General features: G+C 40.1%; 1 protein-coding gene across 1 annotated transcript; it reads right to left on the reverse strand.

Annotated features, from left to right (window-relative positions):
* Window positions 1-4407: 4407 nt before the first annotated feature.
* PIGM (phosphatidylinositol glycan anchor biosynthesis class M) lies at window positions 4408-5783 on the reverse strand. The gene has a single exon (XM_079333408.1). The coding sequence runs from the start codon at window positions 5677-5679 to the stop codon at window positions 4432-4434; it is 1248 nt and encodes a 415-aa protein (XP_079189534.1). The 5' UTR covers window positions 5680-5783; the 3' UTR covers window positions 4408-4431.
* Between the last annotated feature and the right edge of the window lie 11891 nt (window positions 5784-17674).

Here is a 17674-nt window from a genome sequence, read left to right on the forward strand (position 1 = left end):
AAATGCAAGTCTCTGACCTCATTAATCATGCATAAAGACTAAAACAAGTCTCCTACACAAATGTGGCTAGTGCAGATTTTTATAAGAAACAACATCAGGAATTCTACTCTGGGGGAATGTGCATCTTCAAATACATAATTAGTTGGTTCTTTATTGTGCCTATTACACCTCAAAATCCATGCGGCATATAATTTTATTTTCATATGCATCAAAATTTATGTAATTAATTTTTAGAGTTGCTAGAGATTCCTGTGCTAAATATACGAACTGTCTAAGGAACCTGTTTTAGAGGGTAGCTCTGAAAAACATTATTCAAAGGTATATTGATGGGAATTTTCTTTTGCTTCTGTATGAGCAGGTAAATGTTTGGGCTTGTGAGTATAGAGCACATAAATATGCTCTTAAGCAAGAAAATTGTTTGAGTGGTTGGGTTTCAGACTGAGTAAAGGCTTTGTCCTAAATTCATGGTAATCCTATTCCATAAAGCTGCTATCACTAGGACATGCCTTCTACAGCAGCCTTTGGCAAATGTATGAGGAATACCTCATATATTTTAAGGTTCCTGTGTTCACTGTGTATTTCTGCAACCCTTTTGAAGTAGATGACTCATTCTTCTCAGATAAAAAAAGCAAACCATTTGCTCATAATTTACTCTCTTTTAACATTTACTTTCTCTAAACAACATTAGGAAAAGTGTTGGTGTTTCCCCTTGCTGTTAAACATAAAAGCTTTGAAAAAGAAAACTGATGAGCTCAGTTTAGCACAAGTAATTGCTTTCTTTACTATTACAGGAGTCAATACAAGTAACACACACACAAAAAAGTTACTGAGTAAGGACAAAGTACGTTGTGTCATAGATGGTAATTCAGCATCCCCACACTAAAACTGAAGGAAATATTATTATTTATTATTATATTTTGCTTATCCTGCTTTTTAAATTATTTTAATAATTGCATTTCTAAGTTTAAATGCTGAGCTTTGCCTGAAATCACATGAGAATCCAGCCACGAGTCTTTGGACACTAGGATACAGTGTAAAAATCAAGGCAAAAATGTTACTTTTCTTGATTCTTCTTTTCCCTTTCAGCTCTTGTACTTGGCGCTTAAGGGCTGGTTTCAGTGCAATGTGAAAGTTTTCTGCAGATGAGACACCTTTCAATGGGCATTTCAACCTTTCAAAAGCAAAATAGTTGGCATTATAGTTTTGCAACCCATGGTAAGGAAGGAACACTAACATTCAGACACTTCAGTTTCTAATTACCAGAAGATAAATGGACACAAAATTATTAAGCAAAATAATTTGAACAGCATCAAAAGCAATAAATGTTCCATAGGAAATTAATTTGGTAAATTTTAAGGGCATTATAACTATTCACCATAACTTGTTCAAGAACCATAACTTATTTAGTACTCCATTAAATTATTTTAACCCTTTTTAAATTAATAAAGTTACTCAATTCCATTTAACTATGGAATTGTTTTCTAAAAAGCAATTTGCAAGACCTAAACTCTCAAATATCTTTTTTTTTGTCCCCTTCAGTTTATTTCTCTTATCCAGCTTTTTATGAGTCACTTCAATTACTTTTGAATTACAAACACATTTGGTTGATTTAGAAAACAACTGTAAAAAGAGGGACCTGTCCTGGATTATTAAAATGATGACTGTAAATCTAGGTTTTTTTAAAAGCCTTTTTATAACTTGCTTATGCATGGCTTTCTCATATCATTACTGCAGGACTGGTACTGACTTGCAAAGGGAAGGCACCCTTCAGTTTCTGTTGCTGCTTCAGAATTTGTATTCTGAAAAATGATGCAGTTTGCTGAAAAATTTGCCTTCTCAAAATGATTAGCTATTGACAAGTCAAGAAGGTATTTTTCATAAGAAAATTACTTCTAACCAAAAAAAAATACAATCCTGTCATGAATACAGTAAGTTAAAATGCTGTTTTTTGTGGAAGGTTTTTGACGGTAGAAATATCTTTTGGCTTGCATTTGCTTTCTTTGCCAAGAGAAAGGGATAAACAGAGGTGTGAAAATGTCTGCAAAGAGCATAAGTAGGTCTGTTAAAGTGATACAGAACATTGCTCTGGGTTAATAAAATACACTTCTTGCAACAGAAAAATGTGGAACAGAGAATGGAAGACCAGCTGCAAAGGAAAATGAGCCATTGACTGAACGTCAGGATGGGGTGAGCAGAAGTATGGCACAGAAGAGCCTGTGCCTCTTCAGTCTTCTACTGAAGCTGGGTATATCCAACTCTGCCTTGGAGAATAAAGCCACATGGGATGGTTTTGGTTCACACACTCACAGCACACATAGAATGTCTTGCTGATTAATATAAAAGTGGTTTATGCCACCAGTTTTTTTGACTGATACACCTGTAGTGGAAGATGTAGATAACCCGATGCTAGAAAACTTTTAATGAAATCAGTGTCATGTCTGCCCCAAAACACCGAGACAGTCAAAAGATATCCATTGCCTTATCCAATTTCTGGATTTACAAAGTGGCTGTCAGGATTTCTACAGCTCAAAGGCAAGTGAAAAGGCAGATGGCAGAGAAAAGCTTTCCAGAGGGGGAGCAGAAACACTCCCCCAATTCTCTGACCATGGAAATCACAGGGAAACCATCCTGCTAACACATCAGAATGTTTAAATTGGGCCAGAGTCATTAAGGACATGATTACAGCTCCTGCTAACATGCCCTTTGGCTCTGGGCTGTGGGGGCTCAGGGGTTTCCTCTCCTCTCATGTAACCACCTCACTGAGGCTGAGAAGCAATGGGAAAAGTTGACAGATCAAAATACTGTAATTCCATCTCACAAGGTAGCACTACAACCAGGAAAGGAAATCCTGTATGTGAGGTACCTGGAAGTCACTCAGTCCTGACAAAGAGAGCTGCCTCAGAGAAACCAAGGTTCAGAGGCAGCATGGCAAATCCATTTGGCCATACCCTCTCCCAGTGACATCAATGGGAATTCCACCAAGTGGTTAAAGCTCTTTTGCCTTGAAGCCCTGCTCTATGTTACACATTATGTTGCACAGTTTTGCATTGGATGTAAATAAAAGGTGAGGCAAACACAAAAATTCCTCTATTTGGCATATGCCAATTTAAACTAGATTTTACTAAAATTCATTGTCTGTTACCACCTCTGTCAAAAGTGATGTCCATCAGACAGACCTCTCATGGGATGTTCTTGAGAGTATTGATTCCAGAATGGCTCCGTTCTCATTATCACCTGGCATTCAATTCCAAATCTTCCTGTGTCTCCTATGGGAACAAATGTGTTTTCTCAAGTTGTAGAGCTTCCTATTTCAAAACTTTCCTTTTCTTCTAGCAACTGCTCCATTTCTTCAACTCCTTTCATTTTTTTCATTTCTTTTTAATAGCAGAGAACAGAACCACTGAGAAACAAGATTTCCAATTACTGTTTTGGTATAAAATCTAGTGCTTTTGGAACATAGGTGCCATTCTCACTGTACTTTGACTCTGCATCTGCTACTGTTAACACCCACAATAACCATATATTAACTGAAATTTAAGGCAGCAGCCTCTTTTCTAGAACCTGACAGAAGAAACAAATATTTAAGCTTTATACATCTCTGTGTGCCAAGACAGGTATATGGGGAAGTCTTCCTCCATAGCAAGGGGAGTAAATCTATCCAAAATTTCAAACAGAATAGAATATGCAAAAATAAGTGTAAGAGTGGCACATCTGAATTCTAAAATAAATAAAGTTCCAGAGTTAATGACAGAAAGACCACGTACAGGCCACAAACAGTGCATAGCTAAAATGTTACTGTGGAAACAAAAGAAAAAAATAAACCCCACTGTAAATGTTGAGCAACTGCCTTGCTAAACACCCCACTGACCTACTGGAATGTAAAAATTTTGTCACTTTATCATCTTCCGTGTTCTTCTAGACAAAGGCAGAGGCCATCAACAAGCAGACTAACAATGAGAATGAGAAAAAATGGTGCCAGGGCCACTCCATGAGGAGTTCCAGCAGGAGCAGAGGGTGGCCCAGCACAGGGGTAAAGGAGCAGGGCACAGTCCCACTGTCTCTGAAGACAGTGCAGATGGGTACTGAGAGCCCATTCACCAGAGCCCCAAACACGGTTAAGTGATGAACTGGGACTTGAGGGGTTTCAGTCAGGAGGAGGAGGATGGAGCTGGAGGCAGTGTTGGAGGGAGGGCTGCAGTGCAGTTTCAAGATGCACACAGGAGACAGGTACACCTGCAGATACTGCTCAGGGCAGCACTGGGGCTGCTCAGGGTAACTGAGGCCAGTCAGTGCTCTCACGGCACTGAAACAGCAACATTTTACACAATGTGCTTCAGTACAACTTACGTGCACTTTTGTTAAATAGAACGCTGGTGATATGTGGTGCCTTATCAAGGACAGTAGGGCTGTTTCTGGATTTTGGTCAGTTTATTACCGTTGTTTCAGTTTTTTTGCAACTTGTGCTTCTTTTTGATAATGTGAAATAATCTGAACAATTATGAGGCTATTAATTAAAAGGAAAAGCAAGCCTGCCAACCATATAAATAAGAAAGTGTTATATCCTTTGAACTCCAGAAAGTATGCAGGAGCAAGCCACAGGCCTTGTCCGACGAACCACAGAAAGAGAAGCAGCACACCCCGATGCCAGGACATCTTAATACTAGGCATAACGAGGGGCAAAAGGCAGAGATACCAGACAAAGTACTGGGATGTGCATACTTTGTTAAAAGTCACAAAAATAGCGGTGTGTAAGAAACAACTGAAGGCGAGGTCTTTGTAGAACGCTATGGACACAACCAAGAGCAAAATCAGCTGGGGCAGGAAAGCTGCGAGCCCAAGGGTAAAACTCCATTCGCTCTCTGCTGTCAAGTACAACATGTAGAAATAGGGAGAGAAGTTATGACGGATATCCCTCCTAGTCAGGTGATAGAGGTAGGCATGCTCCAAAAACTCCCAGCCATAGAGGTGATAAAATGCCACAGTCAAGGCAGCCAGCACTGATCCGGCAACTGTTCCAAAGAGCAGCACGTCGCGGTTCAGCATCTCTACAAACAGGCGCCAGAGGCGCGCCACAATCGCGACCTTGGCCGCTTTGTCCCCCCCGTGTCGCCCTCCCGCGCGGCGCGGCCCGGCGCGCAGGCGGAGCGCGATGGGCAGCGCGTAGGTCAGGGGATAGATCTTCATGTGCACGGCCAGCCCGTAGCACACGGCGGCCTTGCCCACGCTGCCCGCCTCCACCCAGTACAGCGTGGCGAGCACCAGCAGCGCCACCAGCGCCTCCGCGTTGCCCCGGCTGGACACGGCCATGGGCAGGGGGTTGAGGAGCCAGGCGGCGGCGCAGCACCCGCAGGCGCGGCCGGCGGCGACCCCCCGGCGCCGCAGGGCCCGGTAGGCGACGGCGGCAGCCGCCAGGTCCCCGGCCACGAAGAGCAGCTTCCCGAAGGCCTCGGCGAGGAACACGTTGGGCGTCAGGAGCCAGGCCAGGAGCGGCGTGTAGCGATACGTGGCCCGCCCGTAGGGCGAGCGCCCCTCGGTCACCAGGCGCGCCGCGTCCGTGAACACCCGGTAGTCGACGTCGGTGTAGCGCACCCGCATGGCGCGGTCCTGGTGCAGCCCGTACAGCACCAGCGCCAGCCTGGCCAACAGCCCCGCGAGCAGGGCCGCGCCCATGCCCGCCATCCCTTCCGCGCGGGGCGGGGGATGCGGGAGCGGGCACACGCGGGGCCCGGGCGTTCCCGGCGCGGAGGGGCCGCGCTCGGTGCGGCTTCCGCCGGTGCGCGCGGGGGAGGCGGCCCCGCGCCTGCGCACTGCGCGCTGCGCGCCGGAGCGTGCCGGGCGGGGCGCTGTGAGGGCGGGGCCCGCGGGGGCCAGGGGTGGCGGGGCCCTGCTGCGGGCTGGGAGCCTGGCGGGGCGTGGGCGCCGGTGCCCGCGGAGAGCTGCGGCCGCCCATCGCCCCCTCACCCTGCGGGAGCTGCCGGGCTCCACGGGCAGATGCAGTAGTAGTTAAATAAAAGGGAGAAGGCAAAACATCATCTGTTATTTACCTTCTGCTAGTGGTTGTGTTTTGCCCAGACGTGTGAGCTCTCTCTAGAGCGCTTAGGTGAGCTTCCTGCCACAGCAGATTTATGATTTAGTTAGATCAGAAACATTGCCGTGAAAATCGGAGCTTAGAGTTACAATAAGGGAGTTCATTCCACTCTCTTTTGAGGGGCTATTTTGTGTGCTTTTCAGAGAGTTTTCCTGGCTGGATATTTGCCATCTCCCATTTGAATTGTGGCTGATTGAAAACCAGGCATTTATTACTTATCACTATTGGGAGTTCCATATTAGAAGGGATTTTCTTAGAGATACTTTATTCATCAAAAATATGCATTTGCTTGTTTAGTAGTTAATTGCAGCCACACTGTTTTTGCTGAATGGTTTCCTTTGGGAGTATTTTGGGAGCTGTAGTGTTGCTGGCTCACATCACTTAGAGAAAATATTTTGCTTTTTCTCAGTTCTGGGGACACCCATCAAAGAACTGGGAACAGCTTTTTTTGCATTTGGCAGAGGCATCTTGGAGGGTGGCCTAATTGGTAGGATATTCAGGGGACAAAAGATTTTTGTTTGTGTGCACACAGCTATTAATTTTTATCTGTTAAAGTTATTCTGTGTATAACAGTACAATGGGGTATAGTCTGAGGCATTCAATGGGAGAAGCATAGTATCTAACTAACCTGGAAAGTTAGTTTTTCTTCTGTCAGATACTTGCACACTTTTTACCAAATTGGACATCTTCAATAGGAAATCTCAAGGGAATTCTCCATTAACTCACCATATGATATCATTAAGTCCTAAAACTGGTTGTTAGGATGTTTCTGGGAAAGGGAATGAGGGTAGTTGTTGATCCTTGGTAAATAATTGCTTACTCACTACTGCTGTTCTACTTTACACCAGGAAAGATTGGTAACATTTTATTTTCTTCCCTCTTTTATGTATCTTGTACTATAATGGTTGAGGTACTTTAAAAATGCTTCCATCACCATATGCATTGTTGTGCCCAGGCTTTTCTCGGGAAAAGCTAGGAGATGATGAATAAAATCACTGGGACTGAAATAACTTGAAAGTATATACTACTAATTTTTTTTAGTTTGGAAAGGTTTGCAAAGAACTATTCTTGCTCTCTGCCAACCTTCTCTCAGGATTATTTGCCATTTTGTTGCCTTCCTGGATGGAACATCTTTAATTATTTCAGAGTCTCTGAGGAAGCTGTTCATGGTCAGATCCGAACACATTGTAGTTTATTTGCTGAAGTGTACAGGTTTAATGATATTGTGGAATAATACAAGTTTAATAAATAAACTTAGGAGTGTGCTGGTGTCTTATGGTTTTCTTGTCTGTTTCCGACTGTCTGTTTTCAGACAAATCTTTTATTCTTATCTGAAGTTAACAGAAGTTGTTAAGCTTTCCATAGCATCTGTTTATCAGGATTCTAAAGAGGAAAAAAGTAGGTAATTTAATTCTAAAGGGTCATGAAGTAAATAAAACAGGAAATCTTCCTTACCTATTGCATATACTGTGACTTTATGACATTGCCTGAGTTGGAAAAAGAATTGATTTTCCTTATCAATAATTTAACATCTTTGAGATATGCTTGAAGCTCTTCAGAGAATTAAGATTTGGCTCAAAAATGCATTTGGCTTCAGATATGATACCAGCTTGCTTAACCTGATTTGTCATGTACTGTAGACTTTAATGCAGGAAGGAGGGCAGTCTTATTAAAGTTATAAATCTGTTATTCCTGTAAAAAGCTGCTTTTATTCATATGTTACCAGGAGTCACTTTTAGAAAATGCTGGGAGATAAAAACTAATAGAACTGCTGGGACTGAAGCTGATTGATTCTGGTGCACATGAAGGTACAAACAGCATGAAGAAAAGTGTGCAGTTGCCATAACAAAAATAGGAATACATATATACATATGTATTCACACGGGCATAAAGGTTTTATTTCACAACCTGCCAGGCATTTTGTTTACATAGTCTCAAAGATGGACCATCTTATAAACTGAGGTCACTTCCAAATGTGCTTCTATTGCATACATGTGATGGAGGATTATAAACCTGAACTCAAATATCAACTTCTCACTTCACCTTCTGTAATAGAGACTACTTGTGCAGCACCAGGACATATATTCCATAAACTATCTCATATGATCTGCCACTACTTTAATGCTACCACTGCTACCAGCAGTGGTAGCATTAAAAGGACAATGAACTTGGGGCCTTGTTATGTCAAGCATTCTAAAGCCTAATGGGAGTTTTAACCACCTGAAAACCAATTACAACTGGAGGATGGCAGCTGGAGTGAAAGAGACAGTGCCATGCTGGTTCCTGCTCAGCCAGGGGCAATCCTCACATTTGGTCAGGTTCTTGGATTTCAGGGGTTTACTATCCACACTAAGGTGGAAAGTTACATATTGAGAAAGATGAAGCTAAGATGATTGCCATCAACAAAGAAACTTAGATCTGATGGGTACAATAGTGAGGAGAGCTAGGCTGAAAGGAGGGAATCTTTCCCAATGACTTGCAGCTGTACTGATTACTAAGCAGTGGAGACACCTGTGTCTGGCCAGTTGGTTTGGAGGATATAAAGGAGTGGGATAGCTGGTTAACAAGCACTTGCAGTTAGAACTTGAGACTGAGAGTCTGCTGGAGCAAGAGAAGAGGCTGCTGGCTGTGCTGTGAGGAGGTAAGGGACATATGGTTGTGCAAGGGACTAATAAGATGTACTGATGTTGTGTGAGGGACAGACAGGGACAGCTTGGGGTTAGCTAGCCATGCAGAATGAGAGGAGTCAGAGCTGTGTGGAACTACCTATAAGAAAAGGATTTGGTATGGTGTGAAGCTGCCAGCAGGAGGAGAAGTCAGAGTTATCAGAGAGAGGTCTATAAGAGAAGAAGTAGAGTTGTGTGAAAAAAAGGTCTGTTAAAGAAGGCATGTGGAGTTTGTGAGTAAAGGAGTGGTGAGAATGCCAGTTAAAGGGCTGGTGGTGGTACCAGCACTGTCTGTCCAAACTGTGACACAGTAGGGCTAAATAGTGGAGGGACTAACAGATGAAATGTGAGAACTCTGAAGAGAACATAGAAGCTAGTGAAGGCTAACAATTAGAAGATGATTCTGTTGAAGTAACATTAGGGAGACTGGTAGCAGTATAAGGGAAAAGAGCAGGTACTGATTTTTGGTGGTGAGAACCTTTCTAAGATTCAGGTGGCCTACAGGGCTAGACAAGCTGGAATATCTGAAAAATTATGGAAGAGAGAGCAGTGAAAGACTGTGTTGGAGAAGGTATCCATGTGCTGTATTTTAGGTCATTCTACAGAGGTACCAGGGTGAGGCATTTCTCATGTAAGTCTCCCCACATGGCTAGCTATACTTTTAGGCTTTGGTAAGAGATAAAATTTGATGATAAGGATTGTGTGTTTGTCCACAAGTTGTCATACTGTATGTGTGCAGTGACATGAGTCTGTATGTATAAAAGGTGGTAGGAAAGTTGAGTATTTAAGGAAGACAATGGACAATAGCTGATGTTTGGCCTTCAGACTTCTGAAAGGGGAGATTACTGTGCTGTAGCTGTATTAGAGCTCCCTTTTAACTCTCCTGGGTTTTGAACTCAGAATGTTTCCTTGCATGAGAATACATCTGCCTAATATATTTGTAAATTGACAGTAAGTTTTTGATAATATGATAAGTACAATCTGTTTCTTGCAGCACATGAAATTCTGTAGAAAAAAATGACTAACACTTTTCTTAGATATTTTGAGCTTGACAAAATAAATTGGTTTTGCAAATAGGATTGATGCCTTTCAAATACTTGTAGTGTGCTGAATTTTAGATATTATTAGCAAAAGAGAGACAAGATTATATAAGGAAGTGCTCATTTCTGCTTTAATACTGGATTGAGTAATATGGGAGAGTTTGCAAAAATTAGCTGAAGAACACATTGGAGCTCTTCACAGAAGAAAATCACCACTGTAAATAAAAGATCACCACTCTCCTTTAAGCTTTTTATGTTAATATTTTATTGTAACTGCCTGATAAATCTATACCCTTATTCACACATTGTGATGTAAATGTGGCTGTCTGGAGAATGTGAGTGGAATTGTAAAGGAATTCTATTTTTTTCACCGCATTATGATTTCACAGAGTATGCTTTCAAGTGATGTTGGCAGTCTTCTGCTTGCAGTGGTGATGCTGATTGTATGTCAGTGTATTAGGTAAAATTCTAGCCCTTCAGGGAAAATAAATCCTGGATAAAAAATGGTCCCTAGGCAAAGCAGTTAAATTTACCATTAGATTGAAAAAATTGTGTAAGAAAACACATGTGGTGGCAAGAATAAGTCCACCAAAGTATGGTGCTGGCCTAGGGGGCAATTGCAGAAATATGGCCTTCTTTGCTTTAAGGCCATGGTGAATCTGGGGTGAGATATGGTAAACAGGAGTTGCCTGTGCCTAAGGTGGACAGTGCCTGACTTGACCAAAATAAAGCACTTTCCTCCTTCGTACACTACTTCTATAGCTTTTGCTAATGCTGCAGGCAGCCCAGTGGATTAGGACTCCAGAAGTGGGAGCATACAACCAAGGATTGCATTGAATTTCCTTTTTAATTTTTTCCTATTCACCTCTGCTAATAAAAGAATGCAGAGAACTGATGAACCCAGGCAAAAGAGAAACCAGATATAAATGACAAATTATGGGATTAGGAGACTGAGGGTTCCTGGCACTAGATTGCTAGTTTCTGACCATTGTGCAGAACCTGGTCACACTTCTGGAGAGCACCTGTGAAAGGCTAAATCTAATTGTGTTAAGCATCACTTCTTGCCAGCTTTGAATGTATAAGGGAAACATTTTGTCCATTTGGAGTTTATAACTACTTAAATTTTTTCCAATTCTTTGGAAAGGGAAAAGAGACAAAACTTGAAATGTAACTTTGCTGTTCTCAGGCTGTGTGTTTGCAGTTACTTGCTGAGTTAAGAACAAGTAACTGTAATTACAGATAAGGTCTTTAAGTCTTGCAGAGTTGGCTGATAGGAACACCAGGTACTATTCTCATCACCTCTGTTTCTTATGCTTCAGTGCCTCAGATGGATTTTCAAGATGTTTTATTTGCAATAGATAGAAATGAGTTCAAAGTCTTTAGTGCAGATGGAGAAGTTATTTTATATAACACTAAGAAGTTTATGAATTTATGCAATAAAATCAACGATGCAGTTTCCTTCTTTTGACTTTATGGTTAAACTGATCCGTTTATAAAAGAAGTTAATATCTTAATTTTTTTCTACTTTATGACCAAAAAATGTCTTATGAAGTTCTGCCTTCTCACAATAAACATATTACTGTTTCTTCTGACTGTAATCATGATGACAGTGTTGCATGTACTTTGAATACCAGGTACAAACATTGAAAATCTTTAAGATTTTCATAAAGATGATTTAACTTTCTCACTTCTTGATGGCATTTTGATCCAGTCACAATGAAAAGAAAGGGAAGATAGTTGAACAGGCATAAGGATATAATTGAAAGTGGGTGTGGGGATCAGTGGGAGGACATGCTTCCCTTTAGATGATTTTCACTTTCATTGGGGAAATCTCATATGCTTGGGCAAGAGATTGTTGTTGCCCTACCACCTGCTTTATTTGTGCTGACAGAATGCCTTAGCTGTTCACACAGAAGACTGAAGCAGTATGCTATGAGAGATTCAGACCTGCAAGTGCTGTATTGGACAATAAATATAAATAAAAGTAGATGCCTTTTGGATTATTATTTTACTTCTCTCTAATGTGGTTCAGACTATTTTTCCAGCAGTGGCTGTGCAGCAGTTTAGAAGCAGCTGTTAGAAAAGGCAGGGCTCAGCTGCTAGGGCTGACTGTGCTGGAAGGACTCCAGAGATGCTGTTTGTGAGGAGCTGCAGCATGTGGATAGAGACCCTGGGACTCCTGTGAGAGTGATGAAAGATAAAAGAGAATAGCTTGCTGTTGTTTAGTATCCTGTTTTTGACTGGGGATGTCTAGAAGGAGGAAAATCTCGTCTGCACTATCTCTCTTGGGTGGAATTTCCTACAGGAACATTCTGTAGGAGAGAGGAGCAGCTGTTGGGGATCTCTAGTCTGTAGAGATGTGAGTAGTCCTCTGGTCTACCCAAAGCTGATTTTGCCTTTTGCTTCCAAGTGTGTTTAAGATCTATCTATCTAAATAGATGTCTGATTTAAAATAGATTAAAAACAAAACCCCAAAAAACAACAGAAAAACATGTTAGCTTTTCTCATAGAAGAGTGCTCTGAGTAATGGTTCGTATTGCTAGCTGTAATACAGTATGTGTGGAAAAATGAGAATGAAGATTATCTGGGTTTCTGCATCCTCCAAAAGTTCTGAAATACACAGTTCTTCTGTTACATTAGGCTTGAAATACTCCCCCTGCAAAGGGAATGAAACATTCTTTTAGTTGGCTTTGGTGCTTTTCACCTTAACTAGTAAAGGCTTCCCTGTCTTCTCTCATGAATGATTTACAGCTGGTTAAATAACTCTTTAAACATCTTTTGAACTCTTACTATTGTTAAAATTTTCCCCTTCACTGTTTTCTAGGGGATAGCATGGTCTTCTAAATATTTTTTGAGAAAGAACAGTCAATTTTTCTAAAACCTTTTAAGTGCATTTATGGGCAAATGAGAATCTCTTTTTAATGCCATTGTCTTCCTCTTTTTGATAGCTTGTCAAAGAGATCATATTTAAAAGTGTTCCTGAGTAATAATTCTACCTTTTTATTCCTTTTGCAGTATCTTGTTGTATTCTGCATAGTGGTTAAGGTGCCATTGTGCTAGCACTACAGAATCATAAGATGGAGAGATGTCCTAGAGATTCAGCTGCACAGGATGTATCCTTCATTAGCTGTCTGGGGAAGCTCCCCTTTTTTCTTCCCATTATGTAGAGTTTATCATCTCCTAAATATTTAGCTGCTCTTCATTCAATCTCTGGCAGTTACTAGGGTAGATCAGTTGCTTATGCACTGCTTGTCTGAGCTCTGCCTCTTGTTGTGCTAATGATCCCAGGGGCTGGTGCTTCTGCCGAGTATAATTACCTGGTAGTAAAGTTCATCCTGTCTTTGATGCTGTCTTTGGCAGTCACAGTTCAGTCCCTTCTTGTTTCAGCCCTCTAGAATATAGAATGTCCCCTAATCTTATGTACATGTCTCTTAACTCGGTCTTCAGAGCTTATTCATTCCCTTCTGATTCAAAGTGACAGCTGTGCCATCAATCTGTTTGTCTGGTTTTTTTTTGCATTTGGTGCGTCGGAGATGCTCTGCATCACACTTAGGCTCAAGAATGCTGTCTGGCCCCATGTGCTCTGCAGGTCTGCTGCACCTGAATCTGGAGTCAGACTCCATTAGTGTGAGAACTCATGGTTTCAGTGGCAGAACTCTTATCAAAGGAGGGAAAACCCAAAGAAGAGGACTCAGGCGAGCAACATTTGCAGCCTTGGGACAATTAATAGATAGTGTTCTGTATCTGCAGTGCAACTGGCAACAGATGTCACTCGTTTCAGAATTGCTTGTCTTCATTCTGGTTACTGTTGAATTTCAATATTTGTCCTTGCTGACTGCCACATTGCTGAGTTTGACAGGTTGTTGTCAGAATTTGAGTCTACTGATATAAATTTTGCATATATTTAAGTAGAGATTAAACTGGTGGTTATCCTATGTCAGGTCCTGTTTTGATTGTGTGTAGTAGAAGATTAGGAGAGGGTATGTTTTGAGAGAAAGAGGACACCTATCTCATATGTATCTGATGAATCTTTCAAATATTGGCAAAGATTGTGCCAAAAATACAGTATGAAAATATCCCCTGGATAAGATGTGTATTTTGCTGAATACCGATGCAATGAAAAGTAACTGTAGTTTTTCCTTATTTCAATTACTGTGTATTGGTACAAATTGTAAGGTAATTGTTTCTGTAAAAAGAACAGCTTAGAACTTGAAGAACTTACTAAGAAGCCATGCTATTTAAGGGTGATGGAAATTGTCAGATTTCTTCGAACAACCAAGACAAAAATCAAGCAAAATTAACTTTGAACTATGTCATGCTTCCACAGAATGGATAAATTGCATGTAATGAATCTTACTACTCAAATGCTCTCTGGGATAACTGTGTTATTACTGAAAATCAGATGAATATATACATTTTCTAGTTCCAGTGAAAATCCTGCTGTAGTATTTTTTAGCTAGGATAATCCAGAGGCAGTTGAAAAGTTTCTGCATCAGTGGACCTGTGGGTTTCTTCAGGAGGACTCCTGTCAGGCTTTAATTCTTGTTAAAATCATTAGGATTTTTAAAAGATGGGACAGTTATTTGTGAAAAATGACTAGAAAAATAACTTTTTTTTTGTTCTGTATTGTTCTAATTGAGTTGATGTAAGGACAATTTTCCTTTTGGACAGCCAGGCTATTTGTATAATTGCATACAAAAAAATTGGGCAGAATGTGCCCAGGGAATATTGCTATGCTCCTCCCTTAGCACCATGAACACCATAACGATTCATTTATTCAGTGTCTCTTTTTTGATTTTTTTTTTTCTCTGAATTTCAGAGTTTAGACTTCAATGAAGAAGCATATCTCAAGCAGAAAGAGATACTAGATTGAGGTTTGAGTTCCCCATATCCTTTGATCTCCTAGTGCAAAACTTGGTGTACATTTTATTTTCCATTTGAAATACATGAACACACCTACCTTATTCCTTGGGGAATTCTTAAAAACTGAAAGAAGTTCATAATGGGAATTTATCTCTAAGCCCAAGTCAGAAATGTCTAATCTGTTTTTCCTTGCACCTCACAGACTTGCTATGGTTGTGGCTTTTCATGTGACCATGGTAATCACAGGGACATCACACATTTTTGTTTGAATGGATTGAAAAAGAAAACTAAGAAAGTTTTCACAAAAAAGGGGGAAAGTCCTAATAGATAATTCAAACCTAGGTTGTTTTAGTTTTTAGGCAAATATTAATGCATTCTCTGTACTGTTTCTTCAACCCTAACAACTTACAAACAAACACCGATATAACAAATAATATAAAACACTTTCATTGCTGGAGTAATTTGACAGTTTTATTTTGTGGATCTCTAGAGTTTCTTGCCATGACTCTCAAATTTTGGAGATTTATTTTAAAAATAAAATAAATTCTCTGCCACTCTATTTAGAGAGGGGAGAAAACAAAGCAAGTTTTTTTGGATATTCTTCAAACCAGGAAAAATCTGCTTGTTGTTGGTATCTTTGCCACATTTTCTGTGGGTTGAACAACAACCTCTCACCAAACCTTTGACTTCTGTGGAGATATTTGAAAAACTTGAGATTACACCATCCCCATCATGTCCATTATGAGTGCTCCAAGCACAGTAGAAGAGTGCTGAAAGCACTCTAGAATCCTGTTAATCATCAGTCTGAGAGTTTTGAAAGTGGGTAATCACAGGACTATTTAGGTTGGAAAGGGCACTTAAGGTCAGGTCTAACTGTAATGGTACAGGTTCATTTCCTTCCTGCCTTTTGTAGCCCTGGTGTGTCTGCCCTTGCTGTAGATACCACTGTTCTGGTGAGAGGGGTGGATATGAAATATAACCACTAAAAAGAGCTTCCTGCAGGGCTTTGTGCTGCTGAAGTCAAGTATTTTCCAGGTGTATGTTTCATGCTAATGAGTGTGGTACTAAGAGGATCAGGTGCCATGTAGATTTATCAGGTTATTTAAGAAAAGCCATCATACCATGTATAGAAATGGGAATATGCTTCCAGTAGCACCTGTAATAACCTCAGGTACAGGTTGGTGTGTGTCTTCTCACTTGCTCTTCAGGATGCTGCTTTTGGGCTTACTAAAAAGCAGTGGAGAAAGTGACAGAATAAGTAATTTCCTATAAAATGGGAAATTAAGTTCAGAACAGAAACATACTCTTTCTTGACATAAATAAAATTGAGCCATAAATAAAATTGATATGTTTGCTCTCTGTAGCATTCTGTCCACTTTTGATTTTTTGGATATGAAGAAGTTTACTGGCAGGTTGGGGATGGCAAGTGATGTCAGGCTTTGATTGCAGCATAATCCATGTAGAGGTGACAGCAAATGTGTGCATGCTTAGAACAAATCAAAGCAGATGTGCACAGTCAGTACATTTTTGTGAGGTTTACTTTGGGATAATATTTACTTATACAGTGGAGCATGCTCCTATTGTATGATGAATGTACAGCCAATAATGCTGCTCTGATGAGTTCCTTTTTTCTAAAAGTAAATATATTGTTGTACATGGGGGAAGGAGAAAGATTAATAGCTAGGAAACACATGTGCAACAGTTCAAGGCTCTTGATTATCAATCTTCCCAATGAGTTCTGATTGCGTTGATATTTTTTTTTTTTATCATCTACTGCAGGTATGTCAATTTCTTTTATTATATATCAGCATATGTGGTGATGTTGCTGTTGTAATTCTCTGGCAATGCAATGAACAATTATGACAATAATTACTAATTTTTTCCATATTGCTTTTTGCTTAAATGCAGAAGCCTATAAAGTTGAAGGTGATTCAATTAAACTTGGCAGACTGTTGGCAGTTTGTATTGTTTCAAAGAAAATGACTGGAGAGAAGATGGAAAAAAAACCCCCATTAAAGTTAGAAATCTTACTTTTCCCCCTACCCCAAATTCTTATGCAAAGACTTTGCCTTGGCATTAACTAATCCATCTGACAGTCTGATTTGAATGTCACTGGAGACTGTCTCCAGCTTCTGTTCCCCAGGGGTCTAGATGAACCTTTTGGAGGTGTAGTGAATAAAAGATTAATAGCAATAGAGAAGGGACTATGGAAGGGTTAACTCTAAGGCATTACAGACTTGACTTAATACCTTTTAGAGATTAATTTGTAAAAAAGATTTTTATGAAATATTGAATTTCATGAATTATTTAAGTCTGTTCCCATGTAGACTTAAGCCTTTGTTCTTTCAACCTGTATTTAAAAGTTTGAAAATGTATAAGTGAAGAAACACTAAACCCAGACTTTGGTTTGTTATAACAAAATACAATTTACCTCAATAGTTTTCCTATTATTTTCTTTGAATGAGATAATGCAGTATGTTAAGTTTTGGTGTGTGTACAGTCTGTAGTGGTATCCAAGTTGACAGTGCAGAATTGCACTAGAATTTAAGAACTGAGTGACTTTCAATATGTTTTTTGCTTCAGGAAGGTGTTAGAAACTCTTATGTAGTAACCTAGGGTTATGTTAGTCTCTGCAGTCTGACAGTTGGATGTCTAGCCTATGCTAGCTCTCTACCTTTCTTCTATGATTAATGGAAGGAAGCAGATATCCTGAGAGAGCTGGAGCATGTGAGTCTACTCGAATGATTTACAGAGAAAGGTAGACAACAAAAATACTTTGTTTCTTTGTGTCTTTCATATATTCTTACAGTAAATATAAGGTGTGAAAATGAGAATGTAATAAGCTAAATTTACTCCTTTATAATTAATAAAAGAGAAGGTTTAAAAGAGGGAAAATAGATCTTAAACAAGGTTATATACTATTACATTCTGTTTCAAATTTTTGCTGACTGAAGGGACAGCATTTTAAGGTTGTACTTAAGGAGGAAGAAGCATTGGTTTTTGTAGCAATTGTGTAA

This window comes from Erithacus rubecula (genome assembly GCF_903797595.1).
Source record: "Erithacus rubecula genome assembly, chromosome: 2".
NCBI lineage: Eukaryota > Metazoa > Chordata > Aves > Passeriformes > Muscicapidae > Erithacus > Erithacus rubecula.